Source organism: Eptesicus fuscus, chromosome 12, assembly GCF_027574615.1.
Source record: "Eptesicus fuscus isolate TK198812 chromosome 12, DD_ASM_mEF_20220401, whole genome shotgun sequence".
Lineage (NCBI taxonomy): Eukaryota > Metazoa > Chordata > Mammalia > Chiroptera > Vespertilionidae > Eptesicus > Eptesicus fuscus.
In genome coordinates, this window is record NC_072484.1 from 81,771,738 (window position 1) to 81,796,735 (window position 24,998).

The 24,998-nt window shown below is 41.4% G+C and overlaps 1 protein-coding gene across 2 annotated transcripts in view; it reads left to right on the forward strand.

Moving 5' to 3' along the window:
• KATNAL2 (katanin catalytic subunit A1 like 2) overlaps nt 1-24,998 on the forward strand; it is a 119,715-nt gene that overhangs the window by 86,895 nt on the left and 7,822 nt on the right. The window contains exons 5-13 of one of the 2 annotated variants that reach the window (XM_054724401.1): nt 1,760-1,877; nt 2,993-3,091; nt 7,995-8,093; nt 8,282-8,359; nt 11,056-11,154; nt 13,419-13,482; nt 13,696-13,814; nt 18,083-18,174; nt 20,285-20,395. In XM_054724401.1, coding sequence (XP_054580376.1) covers nt 1,760-1,877; nt 2,993-3,091; nt 7,995-8,093; nt 8,282-8,359; nt 11,056-11,154; nt 13,419-13,482; nt 13,696-13,814; nt 18,083-18,174; nt 20,285-20,395 — 879 coding nt within the window. The remainder of the gene's footprint in view (nt 1-1,759; nt 1,878-2,992; nt 3,092-7,994; nt 8,094-8,281; nt 8,360-11,055; nt 11,155-13,418; nt 13,483-13,695; nt 13,815-18,082; nt 18,175-20,284; nt 20,396-24,998) is intronic. The other variant, XM_054724402.1, reaches the window with a different exon arrangement.

The following is a 24,998-nucleotide window of genomic DNA, read 5'->3' on the forward strand; positions in this document are numbered from 1 at the left end:
GCTTTCATCAATAGAAATAGTCTGGAAAGTAGGAGGTGGCTCTATTCTGGTCAGAAGACAGTGGATTAAAGGTGTCCAGGATGAGTAAGAATATGGGAGCCAGATGACCTTAGGAATGACTGGAGAAACTGGATGTTTAGTTTGAAGAACAGAAGACTTGGGGTTGTGGGTGGTCCCTACAACAATGCAGTAGCTGTTTTCACTCTCTAAAGAGAGATTGGATCTTCTCTGCAATATTCACAGGACATGCCTAGAACTAGTGACTGAAGTTAATTAACAGGGTGAATTTGGTTCCATATTAGAAAGAATTTTACAATTGTTAGAGCTGATGGAAATGAAATTGTGATGCTTTGCACATTAGTGCACTTGTCTTTCATCATGTTAAAGCAAATCTGTGAATCATTTGCCTCCAGTGGGAAAATAGGCTCCCAGTTTCCTTACAGCCACACAGGGTGTTGAGGCAAATTTAACTCTCTATATAGGTCTATATCTATCTATCTATCTATCTATCTATCTATCTATCTATCATCATCATCATCATCATCATCATCATCAATCTAGCCTTACTTCATTTAAATCAATGCTGTTCACAAGGATTTGCACTTATGAAATGCCTGGTATTCATTCTATAGATTTTTATTGCTGTGCCAGCAAAAGACCTGAGGGGCAGACATTCTTATTCCTAATCTACAGATGAAAAACAGATGCCCTGATAAAGTGGCAGTTATTCCTCTCCTGACATTTACCTCATTGGGCCCAACACTGGAGTTGCCATGTGTGGACATTGGTGGTATTATTGGCATAGATGGTCTCACTGGCCAAATAGCTATATGGTTATAGTAGACATGACCAACTTTTTCTTTCTCACAAAGAAATGGAGTTGAAATGGCAGCTCTCTGAGACCACTTAGCATAGGGGGAGAAAAATTCTAGAAATGTATCTCACATGGGAGGGCAAGAGAATGAGAGAACCAAACACCTGATGATGTGGGTATTTGTGTAAGGAACAAGTATATTTTACTTCTGCACTGATGTATAACATAGATACAGTCAAGGCATATATACTCATAGCTACACTCCCTTCCCAGTCAATACCCCCCATCACCACCTCAGTTAGCCACTAATTCTGACTTGCAGCCCCATTAATTTGCTTTGCCTGAAGTATACAATTCTGGTGAAAATTTGTCTTATAAACATGAATGACCTGTGACAACAGAGACGAGGTAAGGTTGCTTTCCTTCCATGAACCCCTTTTGACATCTATTGTACACAGTATGATGGGAGGTATTCTAAGTAGCACACTGGGTTGAAACCATGGACAAATCCCTAGACTTTCTAATGCTCATTCATCTGAATGGAGGACTCCTTCCTCCTGTGCCTTTCCCCTGCTCTTCCAAAGGGAAGGGAGAGGGGGGGCTGGGTGGAGGTGGAAAGAAACAAGGGAAGGATGTTTGTAAAGCATTTTGGGAAAAGAAAGCTATTTACAGAAGGGCTGAAGCCAGGGGTCATGAAAGGGAAATGCAGAGAGTGAGTCAGGGGCCTCTAGGAGGAGGTGGCCCTCTAGCTCCGTCTTGCAGAAACCCAATGGGTAGATTGAGCGAGTCAGGCTTGGATGGACAGGACAGGGGGTGCAGATGTTAGGGCCCCATTGTGGTATACCTGTCTATCTTTCAAGAACTCTGTGTGCTCCACAAGTTGTTTAGTTACCTCAGACTAAGGGTTAGAATAATTTCCTTCAAGGTCTTTGCTTCCTCCCCTAGGGTGATGAATGACAGTTGTCAAAATCTTCCCATGATCAGTCAGCTGAGGCCACGGTCCAGAACCACGATGGGGAAGCCAGGGGAAGTCAAACCCCTCCATAAGGAACATCCTAAACAGGTCGGGACAGCTTTGCTTGGTGTCTGTAAAAAAGTAGGTGACTGAGAAATAGCCCCAAGAAAAGTCACTATTTTTGTTTTTTGAGGACCTATGCTTTTTTAAATTGCTGTATGATCTCACTAAATTGTAGATTTTCTAAGTCGCTGGATTAAAACAGGCAAATCCCTAGTCTTCCTAATGTTTATGACTTTGAGTGGGAGGGCTCCTCCCTCCCCAGCCTTTCCCCTGGTCTGAGTGCTGGGTGACAGCCCCTGAGGGGTGAGCGCTGAGCATGGCAGGAGGGCCTGTTTGCTGCAGAGTCTGATCCTCCCATTTGAGGTAACTGTAGTCAGCAGGCTTTCCTGTCCTAAAGTACCTCCCTGGATCCCTAGATATGGGCCAAGGGTTGTCTTGGGTGTGGCTGGGCCTCAGAGTCTCCTGTTGGATTTTTCTGAAGTGACACGGTTGGTCCCCACCCCAGACCTCCACACTGGACTTTCTGGGGTAGATGGGGAGCAAGAGGAGAGAGTCCAGCAGGTGGGTGAGACCAGCAGCTACTGACTCAGGAGATTCAGGCCTAGAGATTCCTGGTTTAGAACAAAACATACCTGATTTCAAAGGAAACAGAACCAATAGAGATTATGAAATATAATTAATGCCAAAGATGTCTCATGGGATAGAAAGAAATAATCACAAAACTCAGTTGGTCAAAAGGAATCTCTCATCTTCAAAGAGGTTGGACAGTCTGGCCATTGTAGTCTGACCCAGGCAGAAGGGAAGTGGAAAGGTAGCAGATAAATCTCACAGGAGCCGGCTGGCTGCTGCCCTTCAAACTCAGCACCTCTGGCCACAAACACCTCTGGTCGCAGGAGAAAAGACAAGCCAGCAAGTGGGAATGGGTTGAGGCATTGGAAAAGCTGTTTGGAGCCCATGCTTCCAAGGCCAGCTCCTTCCACGTGGCACAGGCAGATAGTTCATCATGGGGCTGCACAGAAGTGGCCGAATTATACATGGGGTTCCCCATTTACAGAACTGATCTCCAGCATTTGACATTTGATTTGGGGTAATGGTTTAGGCAGTTATAACCAGCATCTCTATGTCCCTTTTGACTTCTACCTGTCTTCTTCTTTCTTTAGGAGGCTGTCAATAACACTGGCATGGAGAATGCTGACTTTGGCTTAAGCATATCAGGAATCACCAGAGGCCGTGGAGGAGAAAATGCCCGACCACAAAAAGTAAGTGGAATTTATGAACCTGACACTGAAAGGGAAAATCCCCTTTTCTTTTTTTTTTTTTAATTAATCTTTATTGTTCAGATTATAATTGTTTCTCCTTTTCCCCCCCATATCTCCCCACCACCCAGTTCCCACCCCCCCTGTTCCCTTTCCTCCCCCCCACTGTCCTTATCCATAGGTGTATGATTTTTGTCCAGTCTCTTCCCGTACTCCCCACACAGACACCCCTTTCCCCCTGAGAATTATCAATCCACTCCCATTCTATGCCTCTGATTCTATTAAGTTCACCAGTTTATTCTGTTCCTCAGATTTTTAATTCACTTGACTTTTAGATTCACTTGTTGATAGATATGTATTTGTTGTTCATAATTTTTTATCTTTCTTCTTCTTTTTCCTCTTTTTAAAGAATACCTTTCAGCATTTCATATAATACTGGTTTGGTGGTGATGAACTCCTTTAGCTTTTTCTTATCTGTGAAGCTCTTTATCTGCCCTTCAATTCTGAATGATAGCTTTGCTGGGTAGAGCAGTGTTGGTTGTAGGTTCCTGCTATTCATCACTTTGAATATTTCTTGCCACTCCCGTCTGGCCTGCATTGTTTCTGTTGAGAAATTAGCTGATAATCGTATGGGAGCTCCCTTGTAGGTAACTAACTGTTTTTCTCTTGCTGCTTGGAAGATTCTCTCTTTGTCTTTTGCCCTTGGCATTTTAATTATGATGTGTCTTGGTGTGGTCCTCTTTGGATTCCTTTTGTTTGGGGTTCTGTGTGCTTCCTGGACTTGTAAGTCTATTTCTTTCATCAGGTGGGGGAAGTTTTCGTTCATTATTTCTTCAAATAGGTTTTCAGCATCTTGCTCTCTCTCTTCTTCTGGTTCCCCCATAATTCTGATGTTGGTACGCTTGAAGTTGTCCCAGAGGCTTCTTACACTATCTTCAACTTTCTGAATTCTCTTCTCTTCATGCTTCTCTGGAGGAGTGTCCTTGGCCTCTTTGTATTCCAAATCTTTGAGTTGATGCTTGCGATCCTCTAGTCTGCTGTTGGGTCTCTGTATAATATTTTTTATCTCAGTCAGTGTATGTTTAATTTCTAGTTGGTCCTTTTTCATATCCTCGAGGGTCTCATTGAATTTATCGGCCTTTTCCATGAAATTCTTGAAAAACCTTATAACCGTGGTTTTGAACTCTATGTCCAGTCGCTTGTTCTCCTCCATTTCTTTGGTTTGTGATCTGTTTCCTTGCCTTCTCATTTTCGCTGCTTCCCTGAATTGGTAGGGTAGCTTTGTGTACTAGATGTCCTATTGGTTCAATGGGTCAGCCTCCCAGTTACTTGAGGTGGACACTCTTGGTGTACCCTTGTGTACTGTGTGTCCCCCAGCAGGAGCTACAGCAAGAACTAGTTTTCTCCTCCTTTGCTTGGGCGGTTTTGGAGCAGTCTGACTGGAACTGTAGTTTATTTGGTTAAGCTGCCACAGAACAGGCCATTTATATGCAAAAGCCGATGTGTGGAGCCTGGGCGGGTTTGTAGAATGTGCGGGGCGTGGCCTCAGGGCTGGGCGGGGTCTCAGGGCATCACTAGGCTAGGGCGTGGCCAACGGCGGTGGCTGGCGTTAGCCGTCTCTGCCTTTCCAAGTTTCCAAGTCCTTGCGCCCCCCGCGTTCCAGCGCAGTAAAACAATGATTGCTGGGCACACCTCTGCAAAAAAAGTCACTCTCACTTTCCGACCCGATGGCTGAGAGTCCAGCTTCTCCCCGTAGGTGTCTGGGTCCCCCGAGTGTCCCCAGAAACTGGATTTCAGAGTGATCGGGAGCTTGTCTCCTTGTGGGTTGAAGAAAAACCGCGCACCCAGTCGCCCACCGCCAGCCCGATTCGCGCGCCTCCGTACCTCAGCTTTTCAGCGTTTGTGCTCCTTTCTCTCCTTAGTTGTAAATCTACCACTCAGCCAGCTTTCCCGTGTTTCTGGGTGGTAGATGTTTTGTCTTTTAGTTGTATTTTTGAAATTGTTGTGTGAGGCAGCAGATTAGCTGTTTAACCATGCCGCCATCTTGGTTCCTCTTTCCCCTTTTCTTTTAAAAAAGGAAAATAAAAATGTTATTTCTGTCAAACAGAAAAGTTACTATTAATGATCAAAGGTTGGCTGTGAGGTGAACTAGGAAGAGCACTGGGTAAAGATTAGAACCCTGGGGTTCTGGTCTGACTCTTCCTTCTAAATGAATGGACTTGAATGAACTGCCCCATCTCTAAGGAGCTCAGTTTCCTCATTTGCAAGTTGAGAGGTTTGGAAGAGATGGTTTCTAATGTTCCTTTTCGCTTAAAATTCCATGATTAAAATAATAAACATTGGCATGACTGTTCTCCATTATTTAAGAAGTGACCTCATCCTAGCTGGTTTGGCTCCGTGGGTAGAACATCAGCTTGCGAAATGAAGGGTCCCAGGTTTGATTCTGGTCAAGGGCACATACCTCCATTGCAGGCTGGATCCCTGGTCCTGGTTGGGACTCGTGTGGGTGTCAATCAATCGATGTGTCTTTCTCATATCCATTTTTCTTTCTCTCTGTCTCTCCCCCTTCCCTTCCATTCTCTCTAAAAATCCATGGAAAAATATCCTTGGATGAGGATTAACAACCACAAAAAAGGGGCCTCCCACTCATTCTTTTCTGCCTCTCAGTGGTTGTTGATTAGTGGTGTTACCTTTCTCCTCGGAGGTATGCCTTCACCTGGAATGTAATTTCCTGTGAACCATGAAACCTCTGTTGACAGAGTTGATCTTGTCCTTGATAGATATTCTACCTCTTTCATGATGAACCTCATGTCCTTATTTGTAAATAATAGTTTCTCAAACAGAAAAGACTCAAATTGGGTGGATAAAGGCAAAAGGCAGGTAAAACACGTCACTTGGAAATGAAAAGTAGCATCAACACCAACATATCTCTTGATTGTAACTTCTAGAGTTGTATTTCTTTAAGTGTCATCTTTCTTTTCTTTCTTTGATCAAGTTCTTACTTCCAGTCAACTCTTCTCAGCCAAACTCAACTCTGGGTTTTGCATGTTTAGAGAGGAAGCTGGGGGCATCTCCTTGGAAATCAAGGGAGCTGTCTCGTTGACCTGAACTGACTCCTTTCAGGGCTCAAATATATGAGTGATTGCTGGAGATACCATTCGAATCTGTGTCTCCCATGGAGAAACACGTCCCTGGTCACCACTACTTTCATTGTATTTTCAGCCACTTTTGTGCCTAGCAGTTTTGTGACATTAGTTTATCTCCCGAATACCTCAAGTTCATATGAATGGATGTTTCTGATCAGGTCATAAGGAAGGGACTATTTAACCCAGCACTTAAGCTTTGGAAGAGTCTTGCTGTAAATTCTCTCACAGCAGAAATGTCCTCAGGGTAAAATGTACATGATCTTCTCCCTAGCATTTCAGATGTTTATAAGCTGAATGAGGGTGTATGGGCAGGAGGCTGATCTCCAAAGTGCATCCCTCATTGCCATGGTAGGGCCCTTAGCTTCAGGATTCCCCAGTCCCCCTTGCAACTTTAATAGGCATGTTGCTCTTAAAGGTAATGGCTTTGGAGTCAGTCTGCCTAGGTTCAAACCCTGGCTCAGACCTTCCCAGCTGTGTAACCTTGGGCAAGTTGTTCAATCTCTCTCTCTAAACCTCATTTATTTCAGCCATAAAATGGAAATAATCATAGGGTCACTTTAAATGTAATAGTAAATGGAGGGTCTTAGTAGAGTGCCCAGCACACAATAAACACTCAATAAATGCCAACTATAATTATTGTTTATAGTTATTATTTGTTTTTGCACACATCCTTACTTTTCCTTCTTCCTAGAGGGGAGACAAGGTGAATTTGGAGGGAGTATGAGAGATAGGTATCTGGGTTTGAATCCTGGCCTGAAGCCACTTGTTAGCTGTGTGGCACTGGGAAGATCATGGAATTTCCCTGGCCTTATTTCCATCTATGAAATTAGGCTACCACACCTGACTAGCAGGAGTGTTATAAGACTTAGAAAAAAGTCAAAAGTACAGATTGGTAGTTACAAAATAATCATGGGGATATAAAGTATAGAATAGGAAAATAGTCAATAATCTAAATATATAAAAGGCTAATATGCAAAGTGTCCCCTTGGGAGTTCAACCGGGAGACCGGGAGTTCGATTGCTCGCTATGATGTGTGCTGACCAGCAGGGGGTGGCACAGAACAAAGGAAGGCTCTGGTTGGCCCTGATCACTGGCCAGGCCTAGGGACTCTACCTGTGCATGAATTTTGTGCACTGGGCCTCTAGTATTTTAATAACTATGTATAATGCTACATGGATACTGAAAATATGGGGGGGGACGACACTTTGTAAAGTATATGATTGTCTAATCACTATATTATACACCTGAAATTAATACAAAATAATATTGAATGTAAACTATAATTGAAAAATATTTAAAAATTAAAAAAAATTGGAAATAATCCTTGCAAGGTAGCTTGCATGCCTGTTTTATGCCAAGTACTTTACTGAGAAAGTCCATAGTAAATAGGAACTATCATTACTTTTGTGCCAATGAGTCTTTCCTGTGTGTGTAATGTTCCAAAAGGAGGAGACGGTATAGGGAAATAGACATGTAAGGAAGCAGGTGGTATGTGTCAGGAACTGAAAAATGCTTGTGAATTTCCACTTAAACCAACTTCATTCTGAAGAATTTATTTACAACTTGTTGTTTTTTCTAGAGTGCCCTCACTTCAGGAAATTACCTTGTTCATTATTAGTGTAGGTTATTTTAAAGCTTCACTTTAAGTTTGGCCTACACACCAAGGAACATTAATGTGTCTTGGTTTAATGATGCTGAGCTATTAAGGATAGTCTTTCCTCAAGTTTTAGTGGTGTAAATAAACCATTACTCCCTTTCAGGGCCAAATCATTGACTTCCGAGGGCTGCTCACAGACGCTATCAAAGGAGCAACCAGCGAACTTGGCTCAAACAGCTTCGAGTGCAACCCAGACCCCGCGGTAAGTGGCTAAAATGTGACATTCATCTTGTACTAAACTGCCAAAGTCCAGAAGAGCTTTAGAGATATAATTTTGAGTCCAAAGAAACTTTGAGATCGGGTAGAAGGTCATAGCAATCTGCCACCATTTGTGTCACTGTGAATTACGAAGCAACGTTATACCATGAGGTGTTTTGTTCCCATCATCAGGAACGACTGCTGAAACCTCTGAGTGCATTTATTGGCATGAACAGTGAGATGAGAGAACTGGCAGCTGTGGTGAGCCGGGTAAGATCAGATATTCAATTCACAATTTACAGAGGCGGACTGGGGCTCCTGGAGCATTGCGGGCTGCTTCTTTTATTAATAACAATAAATATGATCATTTATTTATAAAGTGCCCCCACTTGCAAAGGCACTCATATTGTTTAGAGGCACAATAATGCATGATAAATAAATTATAGAATCATAAAATTACAATATAAAAAGCCCACCATCTCACTATAGAGGCCAAGAAAACCAAAAAGACTTTGAAAGTAAGGGACAGACAGGTGAAAGGTTTTAGGCTGAGCCAAGAGTTAAAGAAAGAAAGCCTCTTAAGGAAGGAAAGAGTGTGTCTGCTTCTTGTTTAAACAGTCAAAGCCTGGAAATAGAGATGTCAGGAGTCTGATGATTTCACAAGTGGAAATTTCCATGAAATACAAGCTTAGTGGGAAAGAGCTTACTATCCAGATTTCTGAGCTTTCAAGGCTGCCTGCCCCCTAGAATCTAAAGGCAGGGAAGTCTTTTGGTAAACGACAGAGGCTTTGGAATTGGTTAAACTGGATTTGATGTCTCCTCCTTTTTCTAGCTGTGTGACTTTGGGCAAGTTCCTTGGAACAGACGAGATTCCTGAGTTATAGCAGACTTTCTATAACTTCATGGAAGACTGAAATCTAGGCAGGCTCAGACAGATGTTTAAAATGGTGCAAAAAGCTGCACCATGACTGAGTAATTGAGCATCTGCAGTTCTCTCTTTCAGTTCAGCAGTTGTTCACTGCATGTCTACTATGTGTCAGGCATGTGCGGGGGGCTGGAAATACAAAGATGACCCAATCACACAGTCCTTGCGTGCAAGAGTTTCTCATCCCAGGGGAAGGTGGACTTCGAAAGCATAAAGGGGGAGTGTTTTGTGCCAAAGGGAGGGGAAAGTGTTAGGGAAGAAGGTATCCAGGAAATAGAGTATAAGACAGATGGTGGGGGACTTTCTGGGCAAAGGTATATACCTGTGAAATTGTATCGATTGAGCAGTGTTTCCAGTGAGCCATGTAAGATGCAGGGAGTGCTGGGAAATGGGGCTGGAGAGAGAGGCCAGGGTTCCTGAGTAAGGGCCCAGTGAACAGGACCCAGGATGGAGGACCTGCCTATGGCAGATGGGGAGCCTTTCAAAGGTGTCCATTGAGAATGGGGTATTCAAATGTGCTTTTAGATAGCTTGTTCTATTGACAGTGTAGTGGATGGATATCAAAGAAATGGAGATAGGGAGACCAATTCTGAAGTTATTACTAGTGAGAGAGGATTGGGATGCATAAGAGAGTAGAGAAAAATATTTTTTATGGTCACAAAAATCAATAGTCTCATTATTGTTTTTGCAAAAAGATAACATGACTAGTGATGATAGAGTTGTAGAGTGGAAGTGTCCTGAAATGATTCCATCTGGAATCCTTTCTACAGTACCATGGGAAGCAGTCATCAGCCTCTGAATGCTTACAGAGACGGGGAGCTCACCACTTCGTGAGGTAGCCCTGTTGAGTTCTAACTGATAACACTTGATTGCTGTAAGGAAAACTCCCTTTTGGGAAATTAAACACCTCCATGTGGAACTCAATGTCAACTTTAGAAGAGGGCGAGATCTATGAGTGGCTGGTGGGCATGCAGGTCCAGGCTTTAAATACCTGGTAGGTTCTCCCAAGATCTTGGGAGACTGAGTCCTTTCTCTGTGTTCCCATCCAGGAATGGATCATGCATATTATACATGACTAGAAACACTTGTATGAATAGTCTCTCTAATGAAAGTCCTTACCTGTGAGTGAAGGGAACTGAGAGGACGGAGAACAGGTGTGGAAGCATAACATCTCACCAGCATTTAAAAATATGTTTTTGAGCTTGTGCATGTATTACTTATTTAAAAATTAAATAACTATAAAAATAGTTTCCAGATTGTTGAGTAATCCTCAGAATGAATTTGGAAAGGAGGCTTTTTTCTTTTTTTAATGTAACACTCTAGATATTCAGTTTGCCCGAAACAGCTCCTACTGAGAAAGGCCCTTGAGTGACAGTTCTGAGGCGTCTTGTGAAATTGGAATTTGGAAACGGTAAATGAGTTATCAGTAAAAGCTACCTTAATTGATTAACCTAGGTGGCTGCTACAGGGCTCTAGTATGAAAGGGGAAAACTCACTTTTGCTTGGTTGTTGGCTTCCTTGAATTCTGTAGAAGCAATTGCTCTTGGTGGAAGTAGGGAGTGATCACTAGGGAAAAAGAGAAATTGGTTTCAGAGGAGCATTATCTCTTTCATGCAACAAATTAAGAAAGTGTTCGCAAGATCAAGGAGCAAGAGAGAGGCCAGGCACCAGCTAGGAACTATGTTTCACAGTAAAAGTGCATGTAATTTGAAGGCATGTTCTGTAGCTTCTTTGATTACGGTCATAAATCAGCCTGGTTTGCTATTAACTGAAGACGGGAATAGTCCATTGTTAGGAGCTTCCCCCTCCCCCATATTATATAATCAATGTCGTCTTCAGGGAAAATCACTGAATATTCTTATGGCATCCCTTTGGTGAACCAAAATTACAGTGTGCATATATACATATATCTAACATAAACTTTTTTTTATCACCAGCTCTTTATGTCCTATTGTAAGTCAAGTATTCTGTGGCTCCCAGGTTTATTGCAGCTGTGGAGGAAAACATTAGTTTTAACAAAATGATCAAATGTGCATTGCAGGACATTTATCTCCATAATCCAAACATAAAGTGGGATGACATTATTGGACTCGATGCAGCCAAGCAGTTAGTCAAAGAAGCTGTGGTGTATCCTATAAGGGTAAGGATGGGAAGCCTCTTGGGGGGTATTTCTATTCATATCCATTGGACAAGCTGTATGTCATAACACCCACTAGGGAGAGAAGCCCAGGATGTTTTCTGTCCACAAGTTAGCCTTTTGCCTCTACTTTGGCAATGCTGGACTACCAAGGCTCATGCCATTCTAGGCAGTTTGAAATGTTACATGAGGTTTCAAGGCAGGTGTCTGCTCTAAGTGATAACATTAGATCTAAGACTGAAGCATATATGACTTGTCAGTTCCTGTAGAATTGTTCAAATTAGTCTGCCTCCCTAAAAATATACCATAGTAGAAATATCTCCTGTAGAAGGCCACTTATTTTGTTTTCATAGATCTACATTTCCCAACACACACACACACACACACACACACACATACACACACACACACACACACACACACACACTCTGGCGCATTGCTTTAGACTGGTTGAAAAGTCTAAACAGCCTCCTCTAGGGCACTGGCCAGTGAGCCAGCCTGTTGTGCTTATTGCTTGCTCCTGACAAGTCTTTGTACAGAGTGTCTCACTGAACAGGAAGAAAAATAAAAAACAAGACTCTCTATGTTTGGTTATAAACATGGTGATGAGAAGGTCAGTGTATGACAACTTTTGCTATATAACAGACACACTCTGCAAATGCAGTGCCTTTGAAACAACAATCATTTATCAGTTTGCAGTTTTGTGGGTATGCAGTTTGGAAGGGGCTCAGCTGGGCTGGCTCATCTCTTTTTCAGGTGATACTGGTTGGCCTCACTCACATGTCTGGGGCATCAGCCAGGGTGGTTGGAGAAGATGGAGAGGTTGGGAAATCTGGGATAAACGGGACAGCTGAGACCTCTCCATGTGCCTTCAGCAGGCAAGCTGGTCTTGTTCACATGGTGGCAGAGAGTCCCAGACAGAAGCAAGAGAGGGCAGGTCCCAATCTATGAGCATTTCCCATGTCTCTTCTTATATTCCTCATATCAGCTAGTCTTATATTTTCAAGTCTCTTCTTACATTTCCTAACATCCAATTGGCCAAAATCACAAGGTAAAGTCCAGATTCAAGTGGTAGAGAAATATACTTTGCCTTTTGGTGGAGGGAGCTGCAAATAATTTTCTGTAATCTCCTGCAGTCAGGTTTACAAATTTATTCAATAACCTGTTTATTTTACCACTAAGCCCATGCAGCCCCTACTTTTTGGATGCTTCTATTCTAATGACATAAAATCAATACATTTGGATTGTGTCCCCCCCTTTTTTTCCTGTGTTAAGACAGGTGGGTAAGCAATATACTGGTGCTCAGAATTAGTGAAAGTTTACTCACCATGTCCTCTGAGTGGCTCTAGAACAAGACTTCTGGACAGGCTAGAACATCTCATTGAAGCTTTCTGGATGTGCTATCTCCATGGTATCATAGGCTCTGTATGTGGTGGCATAGAGATTTTGACATTTGCATCAACAAGAAACTAATAGCTAGTTACAATTTTACTATTATCTTTGCTTCTGGTTGTTTTCTATCAACCCTACCCACCCTCTGATTGTTTGAATTTGAACTATGGGAGAGACTCACTGAAGTCCCTGCACGTCCTATTTGGAGCCCGTGTCTCATAATGCTGTCTGCATTGGATGTTCCTGACTTCTATGTCAGGCTTCACCAGTTGTTGTTTTTTAAAATATATTTTTATTGATTTGGGAGAGGGAGAGAGGGATTGAAACACCAATGATAAGAGAATCATCAATCGGCAGCCTCTTGCACGCCCCACACTGGGGCATGTGCCCTGGCCAGGAATTGAACTGTAACCTCCTGACTCACAGGTTGATGCTCTACTACTGAGCTACACCAACCGGATTCACCACAGTTTTGTGCTTTATTCACATATACCTTTATTTTTTGGTTCTAGTGTTTCTCTTAAAGTTCCTAGGTCTTCATATAGAACTCGGGGCAGGGGTGAGGTGGGGTGGGGAATGATGTTATGCATATAAGAAATAACTATTGTAATGAAGAAGGAGAGTACCTACATATGCCTTTCTTTTCCTTTAAAAAAAAGTTGCTCTTTAAAAAGCCACATAAATTAAGCCATACGTTCCTATCAATTGTGAAAGTCAAGTTGGGATATGCAAGATATATACAGAAGCAGCCAGCCTTACTAAATGGAAGACCTGACGCTCAGAGTTGGGCTGTGCTCACTCCAGCTTCACCAGCTTGCCTTTGCTAGGGTGTGACTGACATACTGATACTGACACACTCTTCCTTGTTCCCATAGTACCCACAGCTGTTTACAGGAATTCTCTCCCCCTGGAAAGGACTACTGCTCTATGGCCCTCCAGGTAACGAATATTTCTGGTTTGTACTTGGTATTAAGTGTGCATGCAGAGGATGAATGGACTCATCTGTCCTCACATCAGGATATCTGGATGGGATAAATGAGAGCTGAGGAACCGCTCTCCTTTTTTTTTTTTTGCTTGTGACACTGACTTTTATCTGTAAGCAGAGAAAGGAAGCTCAAATGCCACTCATACTTTCTCCACCTGTGTCTCTAGGTACAGGAAAGACTTTGCTGGCCAAAGCTGTGGCCACGGAATGCAAAACAACCTTCTTTAACATTTCTGCATCTACCATTGTCAGCAAATGGAGAGGAGATTCAGAAAAACTTGTTCGGGTAGGAATTCTTTTTTTTCTCTAATGTATAATTGACATACAATATCTTATCAGTTTCAGGTGTACATTATAGTGATTCAATATCTATACACATTATGAAATGATTGCCACAATAAGTCTAGTTACCATTTATCACCACACAAAGTTATTACGATATTATTGACTAGATTCCCTATGCTGTCTAGCACATCCCCATGACTTATTTTACAATTAGAAGTTTGTACCTCTTAATCCCCTTCACTTATTTCACCTGCCCCCAATCCCTTCCCTTTCTGGTAACCAGTAGTTTGTTTCATAGATACAGGAATTCTTGATTTTGTTTTTTTAGAATAAGTTCCAGCAAAACACAGTGGTACAAAATGATGTTACAGCTTACTTGTTTTTAAGTGATTTATATGTTAGAATTTATCCAGGTGCTTAATTACCCAAAACCCAGGAGATGGACTGACTATCATATGTAGATATTAATTATGCCCCATCAGCAAAATATGATCTCCCTTCCTTTGGGAATTTGACCGATAGCCCTTTTGTGACTCATGCAACTTAGGAATGGAAACTAAAAAAGAAAATTGTCTCTGAAGTGGCCTATTTTTTCCCCTTCATTCAAGAAGCATTTATTATTAAGCATATGCAGTTTATCCAGTTAACATTTATTGAGAGGCTACTACTGTATCCTGGTCCCTAATACTAGGTACTCAAAGGAAGACTCAAGAAACGTAAAACTTAATTATTCATTCAGATGCTCTGAGCAACGTTCCTCCATAGTGCTCATAGCTTATAGGTTTTATTTTTTCCTTCCTTAAGAGATTGCTTCTATCTTTACAATATCTCATTCATAGTCGATGGCATATTTTATAATATTTTACCTTTTGAGAATACGTGTTCATGATTTATGCCTCATTGTAAGGTGGGCCCCTCTCAGAAGTCCTGTTAAACTACTGCACTTTGTAGAATGACTGATAAGTAATTATTACTAAATGAATGTAAATATTATATATTTTCTGATAAGAAATTACTCTAAAATAGTATGCTTAAATTATGTTTTCTTGGATGAATTATTTTCATAATATTCTGGCATAATAGAATTATTTTAAAGGATTGATTTACCAAAAGTAACCTATTATTTACTACTTAGATATTGTTTCCAAATTGGTCCAAATGTGTATGTTTTTATAAATTATCTATCACCCCTTCAAGGTTATAACACATGGAAATATATGTGGACATCTTCTATTTCTTTGTTCTTCATCTTGAATCTAACTTACTATATCCAAAGATGGGGCTTGAGGTTAGCTTGCCTTAATCTAGGGTTCTGTGTGATTCTAGTTAGCTGGATTTTAATAAGTTGAAATCCAACTAATTAGAATCCTCATCAACCAGAAGACTTTTTTAAAAAGTTCCATTTTTCTGTGCTGAGGAATAACAAAACTCTTACAAAATGTCTATAGAATCAGTTTAGCTTTATCTCCTGTCCTGAAAAGTGCTGTTTAGAACTATGAGCACCAGATACTGCAAGATGTTCGAAGGAAGAATACGTTCTATTCCCGGGACAGGACTTAGTTAGACAGAAGAGTAAATTCAGCTATTTTATGAATATTCTCAACAAAGATGAAAACTACATGGATTTTATTGTTTAGTGTTGAATAGGCAGAAAAGTCATTTAGCCAGAACTCTTCCTTCTATGTGAGCATTTTTTTAAACTAAACTTTTCCTCGGCTTCAGTATTATTTTGTTAGTCTTCTCAGAATGAGGAAATGATTTCTCACCTTACTTTACAATATATTTAAAAAGTAACTAATCTTTTTGGAAAAAATGTACAAAAGGGTATATAGACCCCTAAACCCAGAGGCAACTACTGCTATAACATATATATCTATACCCTTCTATACCTTGCAGGATTTTTTTCTCACTTGAATGTTGTTACACACTGATATAGGCAGAACATATTCTTTTATATATCTGAATGGTATTTCATTGCATGGGTGTGTCCCAAAACATATTAAACCAGTCTTTTCTTGCTGGACATTTAGGTTATTTCCAGTCTCTTGCTATTATGAACAAAGCTACAGTGGACAGTCCTTTTATACACACGACTTTGCATATGTAGTCATGTAGAGCAATTTCTTTAAAATAGAATTGCCGGGCCAGAGGGAATGAAGATCACTGATTGCCCAACTCCCTGCCAACAGGGTTGCACCAGCTTATACTCCCACCAATGGTGGGTGTGTTTGCTTTCCCAGACCCTGGCCAACACTGTGAAGTACCCAATTCTGAAATATTTGCCAATCTGATAGTGAAAATAATATTTCAGTGCTCAAATATGCATTTCTTCCATTCTAAATGAATTTGAGCATCTTTTTATAAGTTTCGAAGAATTTGTATTTCTTTTTTTCTGTGAAATGCATTTTTCTTTTGGATATTCAAAAAAATAATTCAAGAGGAAAACAGATCACCTCTGCTAACCTTGAAGGATCTCACCTTCTATCCTTTCAGAAACTACTTTATTTTCTGAGCTCTTGAGAAGATCTTCACCTGCAGAATCTTGGTCATGCTGTCAAATTCCTTACTATGAAGTTTGTAGATAAAGATGGCCCTTCAGGACCTTTCCCCTAAATCAAAGAAGCGTTCCTACTATTCGCTTCTCTTTCTATTCCAATTAAGAGTTATTTATAGGGAACCCTTGGGTTATGTTGCTCCCTCCCCTCCTAATGTTCATGCCTCTTAGGAGTTGATGCTATTGAGTAGTTGAGTGGTCTCTTTAGCAAATGCACACACCTGTTGGTGCTTATATCTTTTAACACCCCTCCCCGCCATGCTATGATTTAACTTCCTCCCAGTACTTTTGAAAATTTTAGCTTAATGTTTTCAGAGCACTTACCCAGGATTCTGTATATTCTCTGGCAGTGGCATGAGCTATATTGAAACAGAGGCTCCAGATGTGGTTCTCCTTCCACTTGGATGTTAGGTCTCATCTTGCCCCTTGGTCTCTCTGCATCCTAGGGAGCTCCTTAAGAACATGTATGGTTCTAATAAAGAGTTCTAATATTCAATTTTTCCCTGGGAAGATTGCTGCCATTGTGACAAGGAGAACAAGTTGCTTGCTTCTAATAAGGTGGTCTCTATTATTTGCAAAGGCATGTGTGGTGAGTGTCCCAGCATTGACGTTGTTCTCTCAGTTCATTAGGCTGAGCCAATTGTCGTGGTCAAATGAAATAGGATTCTGTAAGGGAAAATACTTGAGCATGAGCATGCACATACCATGCACATGAGCAATTTTCCATTCAGTGCTAGGGAGACCTGTAAGGGGTGATCTGCTACTCCTCATGAAAACCACAACCTGGCTTTTTCTGAGTCCTTCCCTTCTTATTCATTCTGTGATGCTTTGCTAGTGCTAAGTGGCATGGAGAATAAATCTCCTCTGCCAATTAAAGAACCTTTGTTTTTTTTCTTCTAAATCTCTATTGCTTTCTCTGATCAACCAGTGAAGAATTGTATATGGTGCTCAAGAGATCAGTTTCGTGTTTGAAAAAAAATAAAAGGTTTAGTTTTTTATACTCTTTTCATCACCATCACATCTCCCTTTAGAGCTCTTTATTTTGTTTTTATATGGCTGTTCTTTTGCTGCTTGCTTTCCTGTTCTTGCTCAGTCTATAACATTTTATTCTGGAATGGAACATTTTATTCAACCGGGAGTTGCCTTCAAGTACCTGAGCCTACCAAGCAGCAGTGTTGGGTGGTATGGGAACCCTGTGGAGTAACTTGGGGGGCAGAGAGGGGCAAAATTCCTGTCTTTTTTTACCCATGACTGGATCTCTAGCCTTTCCCAGCAATTCTTCCTCCTGAGAATAGCTCTCTCATTGTCCCTAAAGGTTTAGGGACAATTATCAAATGATTTTACATATTCCACGTCTCTTGTGTCCCTATGAAACACGTCATTGACAGGGATTCTCAGGGATTGGCTAATGGACTGAAAGCTCAGGAATTGAGTTTTACCTTAAGCTCCTCTCTTTATGATTAGTAACCTTGAGATAACCACTTAATGTCTCTGGATCAAATTTTATCAAGTGACAAATGAAAATAATTGGACCATCCAACCCCATAGGGAATTCTAGGGAGAAATGATTGTAATGATTATCAAGTTGTCAGTGAAAGAACAGAGTGCAGCATAAGTGGTTAATAGTATAGTCATTCTAAGCTTTTGCTCTCTGGGAGCAGCTGAGAACTTTAAATATATGGGTTTGAACATGTGGTTGCTTTTCTCCCACCCAGGTGTTATTTGAACTTGCTCGCTACCATGCCCCCTCCACCATCTTCCTGGACGAGCTGGAGTCGGTGATGAGTCAGAGAGGCACGGCTCCCGGGTAACAGACAGGGTTTTTTTGGTCATCACTTCTCCCCTCTTGTAAGTGTGTTTGATGGTCGGAAGCCCATCGACATTTACCAGCAGAATGAGCCTATTAATAAGCCCACAAATTTTCTGCAGACACACGGAAAGGTCTTTAAATTAGGTCCTGTTAACTGAATAGCTGATTTAAGTAGTTTTTATAACCGGAGGAAATGTCATCCTCCCTTCCCCCCTTCCCCACAGAGTGGTTTTCAGGCCTGAAGATCACCCAGTCCCACAGTCCCAGGCTGCCGTAACGTAACAGTCCTGCTGGCTTAAAATAGCCGCCCATGACCACCTCCTCTGGAGCCAGAGGGGCTGCCTGTGTGGAACGGGCTGCAAAGAGCCAAGTCCCAAGAGGGGCAGGCCTTGATGTGCGAGGCCGGGGAAGCCACCGTTTCTCTGTGACATCAGGATGTGGCTCGGCATGTCTGAATTTAAACATGTCACATATGTTATCTCTAAAGATTAAGTGTCTGCTAATGTCCCCAGCAGGAAAGACTGTGCATTTCTAGTTTACTTCTCAGACTATAATGAGCTGTGTATGTGTGTTTTAAGAACGCCTTTCTGTCTTGATCAGAGGTATTTTTCTCTGAAACTTTTTACTAAATTTGGCTCCTTTGGCTTGAAAAGAAACAGTTCTCAGGGAAATCTCAACATGACTGCATTTATTGATGGCCTCTAATGGTCTATCATTAAGGCAGAACTAATATTAATAAAGAACAAATAATTAGCTTGTTGGAAATATAACTAGATTATAATTTATGAATTGCTCATTGAAAACCATTTTCCCATTAAGGTCCATGGGACTCTTAGCATTGATTGAAAGGGGGTGATTCCATGGCATAGTGGGTGCTGTCAGCCCCAGGCCTGGGCACTCAGCCTCTCTATACAGGACCTGACGGGAGCAGGCTACCACACAGTGCAGGCTGGGAACCCAGCAGACCCCCTAGCGGTCATTCCCTCTGCAAAGCCCCCAGACTGTCTGGTCTGCCTCACCCCAGTAACCTGTGCACTCACTCATCCCTGGGTCCCCACAGCGTTGATGAGCTAATCTGGAAATTCTTCATCTACTGTTTTGCATGTGCTCCAGGTTTTGTACGGAATGTCTGTTTCCTTGTCTGGAACTTAATCTCTAAACTAGAATTTTCAAATAGTCAGGGAATCAGTGCAGGTGCTTGGAAGACTTCTTGGGTCCTATTATGTTAAAAGAATAATAATTAGGGGCAAATGCTGACTGTATATGTAACTATATTGTGAGATGGTCTTCTGTCCTAGGAAAAGGTAGTTAGATAGTAAGGGTCACATCCTTAAAAGCCACATACCTGGTTTGGGGTTCCCCAAGATTCATGCAGAGATGAGAAGTTGAATGTCATGTTGTTCAAGACAGGCATTTTTTTGTCCTTTATGTCCATCTATTCAAGTGAAGAGGAAGGAGAGCCTGTCAGATATGGTCAGCATTTACTAGTAGAGCCAATCTGGATGTTCAGATCCTGCAGTGAGCTCTTTGTTGGTGGGAAGGTCTTTGGCAGTGGTGAAGGGAGCTTGGAGGATGAATTTGCACAGAAGACTGCCTCCCACATCATTACCTTGCCTCTTATTAAAAGAGAGTGAAACAGATTCAGACAAATAGTTGATCTCTCTTTTGGACAGTTTAAATCCACAAATTATACTAAAAGAAATACTTCCTGAGAAAGTTCTTTTATGCCTGCTATATAAAGGGAGAGGATTATTCTCAATTATGCCATTTATAAAAGGGTAAATAGTATGTCAGGTGGACAGAGCTGGGCTGCATTCAGTCTACCAGAGGCACTGTCTGCCCTTCTGTCATTTCCTAGTTCGATGCCAACCTTTGGCTTTCCTTTCACTATCATCGTTATATTCACTTACATCCTCTCTATCACTGTCTTTGGGAAAATACTACCAAATGGCTTGTTTCCTCCAACTCCAGTACGAGTGGCTCCTGAGAACGAGGCAGGGAAGGTTAGTAGTCGGAAGAGAACCCGTTCCACAGCCCCTGAGTCTTTGCTGCCTTGTTATGGAAGTGAAGGCTCTATCCTGGGGAAACTCACCTCCTTTCTCTCTAGGGGAGAGCATGAAGGAAGCCTTCGGATGAAGACGGAGCTGCTGGTGCAGATGGATGGGCTGGCTCGCTCGGAAGATCTCGTGTTTGTCTTAGCTGCTTCCAACCTGCCCTGGTAAGAGATGTAACGAGTACATTTTGAATACATTTTCATGAGCCACTGAGTACAGACAAAGATACCATATTGACCACTCTGGGCAAAGCCTCGTTGTTTGGTTCCAGCCCTGGGAGATTAATCTGAAGGCTTTCCTTTTCAAGTCCTCAATCCTTGCTATCAGTACCATGAAAGAATCTGCCTTAACAGAAGGAACACAGGCCAGGCTGCCATTGACAACATTTAAAACGGGTATTTTTAAAAGATGCTAAAAATAGGAGTTTAAAGATAATTTATTTAGTATGTTTAAACAAGACTTTGGCAAAAAACTCTAAAATGCTAAAATCTCTAGGACTCAAAAATATTTCAGAAATAATATGCTTTGATTTTTAACAGTATTAAAATTAAACTTTTTTTTTAAGTTAGGAAGAAAATCTTTTCTTTAATGTTGCACAGTAAATAGGGAAGCTAAACAATCTCTAATTAAAAATATAATCTACTCCCAGAATCTTTTATTCAAACTATATCCCAGAGATTTCAAGAACAATTCTAGAAGTGGAATTGGGAAATAAGAGATGTTGATGAGGGAAAACCAATATCTACCTGGAGAGTATATTTTTAAAAATAACTATAATCTCTTTATAGTTTCAAGAATATTTTCACATAGCATGGGAACAGACTGACAAATCTCAGAGGAAAGGGGGTCGGAGTGTGGGAAAGAGATGAACCAAATAACTTATATTCATACTAGAGGCCCAATGCATGAAATTCGTGCAAGAGTAGCCCTTCCTTCCCCTGGCTGCCGGTACCAGCTTCCCTCTAGCACCCAGGATCTGGGCTTCCCTCAGGCCACTGGCACCTGGGACCCAGGCTTCCCTGGCAGCCCCGGATTCATACAGAAGGCCGCCCAGAAGGACATCAGGTCTAATTAGCATATTACACTTTTATTATTATAGATACATGTAAACCATGGTCTTAGAAAATAGCTCATGAGGCCTGGGGTGTGGCTGGTACGATGTGGAAGAGGTCAATGGTGGGGGGGGGGGGACATCTGTAATACTTTCAACAATAAAGATAAAATTTTTAAAATTGATAATAAGCATAATGATATTGGCTATAGCAATGAGAGGGATAAAAAAATATTTTCATGTATATGATTTCTTTAGAGATGCAGGTGAGACATAAGACAGATCAGGAAATGCTGCCTTCCCATGGGCAGAGAGGGACCAAGGTCAAGAGAGGTCAATCCACCCAAAGTCAAGAGCATATTTGTAACTGAGCTCAAACTTGACACTCTAGTGTCACCCCTGTCCTTCCTCTTCTGTTTCCACCTCCAAAGATGTGTCTGGGCTCCCAAAGCAGGGGTCACTGAAAAGAGATCACGCTGTTCGTGTGTAACCTGTTATCTTAAATATATTCACGACTTAAACCTGTTTCCACTTCCCCTCAGATTTATAAGATGTTCTCTAACATGTTAAGGTGATCAGCATTTTGCATTTTAAAGATACTGGTTAGTTACAGACAATATTAAAGTGGGGTCCAAACAGAAATGTGTCATTTAAATGTGACTGTAGAAATCCTTCAGAGAAAGAATCTCTGTTTCTTCATCCATTTGAAACGTGGTTGATCATAACACTTTATGTTGTGTGAAAACAGTAACTTCATGCATGGTTCTTGGAAGGTCTATGCCCCCAGGGAGACCTACACATTTTCTAGAGGAACAGAGTCCTCCACTCCCAGTGACACCTAGGACTCTGTTGAGGAAGTTATTGTGCTGCCGCCATTCCCCTAAGCTGATCAGTTTTTGGTAAGCCCCAAGTAAGATGGTTCAGAGGGCGGAAGGAGAAGGAGAAGGTGAAAGAGGAGGAAGAGGAGCTGCTAACAATCAAAATTCAAATTAAAGAAGGGCTTTTCTGAAAGAATTGCCCCTCAACATATCGAATGGTTAAATACATACATGCTTTTAAGCCTCGATTCTTTTATATCAGACTACAGGCCCGGCGCATGAAATTCGTGCACGGTTATGGTCCCTAGGCCTGGCCTGAGATCAGGGCCATCTTCCCCAGCTGCCAGCAGCCAGCCCCGCCCCCTGCTGCCACCCACCCCCAGTTCCCCGTTCACAATCGGGTGATCATGGGGGGGGGGGGGCCTGCAGACTGGAGCGGGGAGGGACTGAGAGGTTGGCCGTTCCTGCCTGCTCACTGGCTCCGCCCCTGCCGCAGGTCACCTCTGTGTGTGGGGGGCAACCAGCAGGGTGGGGGCCTTGGTCTGGCATCGCCTGCATCCCCCGCCACCCATCCCCAGTTCCCTGTTTGGAGCCTGCCAGCTGGGAGGAGGAACCAAGAGGTGGTCAGTGCGCCTCATAGTGACTGGTCGAGAGGTTGTTCTGGTCATTTGCATATTACCCTTTTATGATATAGGATTGTTTTGTTTTACCATATCTTGGAACCAATATATTCTAATCCATATATCCTTGAGCATTGCCAGGGTCTAAAAAAAGTTTTATTATGAAAAATTCCAAACACTAAAGAAGACAAAAAAGCACAATGAATCCACTGTTGCCTAGTTTTAGTAACCAGCAATCCTGCCCAATGATTTCATCTATTCCTACCCCACTGTGTTTGGTGAATACCTTAAATTACATCCCAGATTGTTATTTATCACATATATACTCCAGTATACATCTTTAAAAAATAAAGACAGTTTCTTACATTACCACAATGCCATTATCACCCTTAACAAAATTAATATTAATTCCTTAATATTACCTAATACTCAGTTTATATTCAGATTTCCCACATTGTTCTAAAAATGTTTTTTATCATTCATTTACTAAACTGATATCCAAACAAGGCTTTCATTTTGTAATTGGTTGTTCTCTTACGTCTCTTTTAATCTTGAACAGATAGAACCTCCTTTCCCCTCCTTGAATTTGCCATTGACTTGACTGCCAGGGAGATTGTCATGTAAGATGTCTAAACTTTCTGAATTTGACTCATTGTATTCTCATGATAGTATTTAGGTTCTTTTTCTTACCCCTATAATTACTCTAGACTAAAAGTTAGATTGATTAGATTCAGGATCAATATAAAATTTTGGCAAACATACTTTATAGGTGATACTGTGTATATCATATTGAATTCCATCTAGAGATAATGTCATGTTGTCCAGCTTTGGGTGATGCCAAGATGGATCAGTGGATTCAGCTGTACAGTTCCCATCAATGGTTTTAGCATCCATTGATGACCTTTGCTTACATCACTTATTTCACTAGGGGTGCGATTCTATTGTTCCTTCTGATAGATAGCTATGATTATTCTCTATAATAAACTTTCTCTCATCTAATAGGGTTATTTGGTTACCCTGAAATATAGTTCATACTAGAAAAGCAGGATTCTTTTGCTTTGATTTTTAAAGCTTTTTAAAAATATGTATATATATTTTATTGATTTCAGAGAGGAAGGGAGAGAGAGAGAGAGAAACATCAATGATAAGAGAGAATCATTGACCGGCTGCTTCTTGCATGCTCCCTACTGGGAATTGAGCCCGCAACCTTGGCATGTGCCCTTGCCTGGAATTGAACCCGGGACCCTTCAGTCTGCAGGCCGACGCTCTATCCACTGAGCCAAACCGGCTAAGGCTCTCTTTGATTTTTAGAGTCATGAGTTGGTGTCCTAGCAACCTCCAGTGGTAACCAATGAGCAATGATAGACATTGTATAGATATAAGTTGCCACATGCTCCACAATTAAACTCAAGGATTTTTAAAAGAATGCCATAAAATAACTGAACTTTGTTTACTTACACAAAAGGAAACATGTTTTTTTGTATCTTGATTTTTTTCTTAATAAAATATTCTGGAGATCTTGCCAAATAAACACAGGAAATTCTTCCTTACTTTCTTTTTAGCTGCATATGTGCCATTTAATGCATACGGTAATCTATCCCAATCACCTAATGATAGGCATTTATGTTATTCCTACTCTTTTGCTCTTACAAATAGTGCTGCCATGAGTAATGGTGTGCATATATCACTTTGTGTATTTGCCAGTGTATCTTTGTGGTAGGTTCTTGGAAGTAGAATTGTTGGGTCAAAGGGTTAATGTGCATAAAATTATAGTAGAGATTGCCAAATTTCCCTCTATAGAGGTTGTACATTTTGTATTCCCACTAGTGTCCTGCTTTCATTACTTAACATTATAGTAAGAACATTTCCAATGTCATTAAATAATCCTTGAAAATTGAATTTTGTAATGGCTGCCCAAAATTCCCACTTGTGAATATACCACAATTTAGTTAATCATTTCTTTCCTGTTGAACATTCACTGAGTGGCCAGATTATTATGATCTCTGAACGCATAATAATCTGGCCACTCAGTGTATATCCCATATAATAAAAGGCTAATATGCAAATTGTCCCCTCGACCAGGGGTTCGACTGGCAGGCAGGCCGGCCAACCGCCCATGTACCCTCCCCCTGGCCAGACCCCACCCATGCATGAATTCATGCACCAGGCCTCTAATATGTATATTAGAGGGCCTTTGCATGAAGATTTGTGCAATAGACCTTCCTTCACCTGGCTGCTGGCACCAGTTTTCCTCTGGCACTGGGGACCCAGGCCTTGG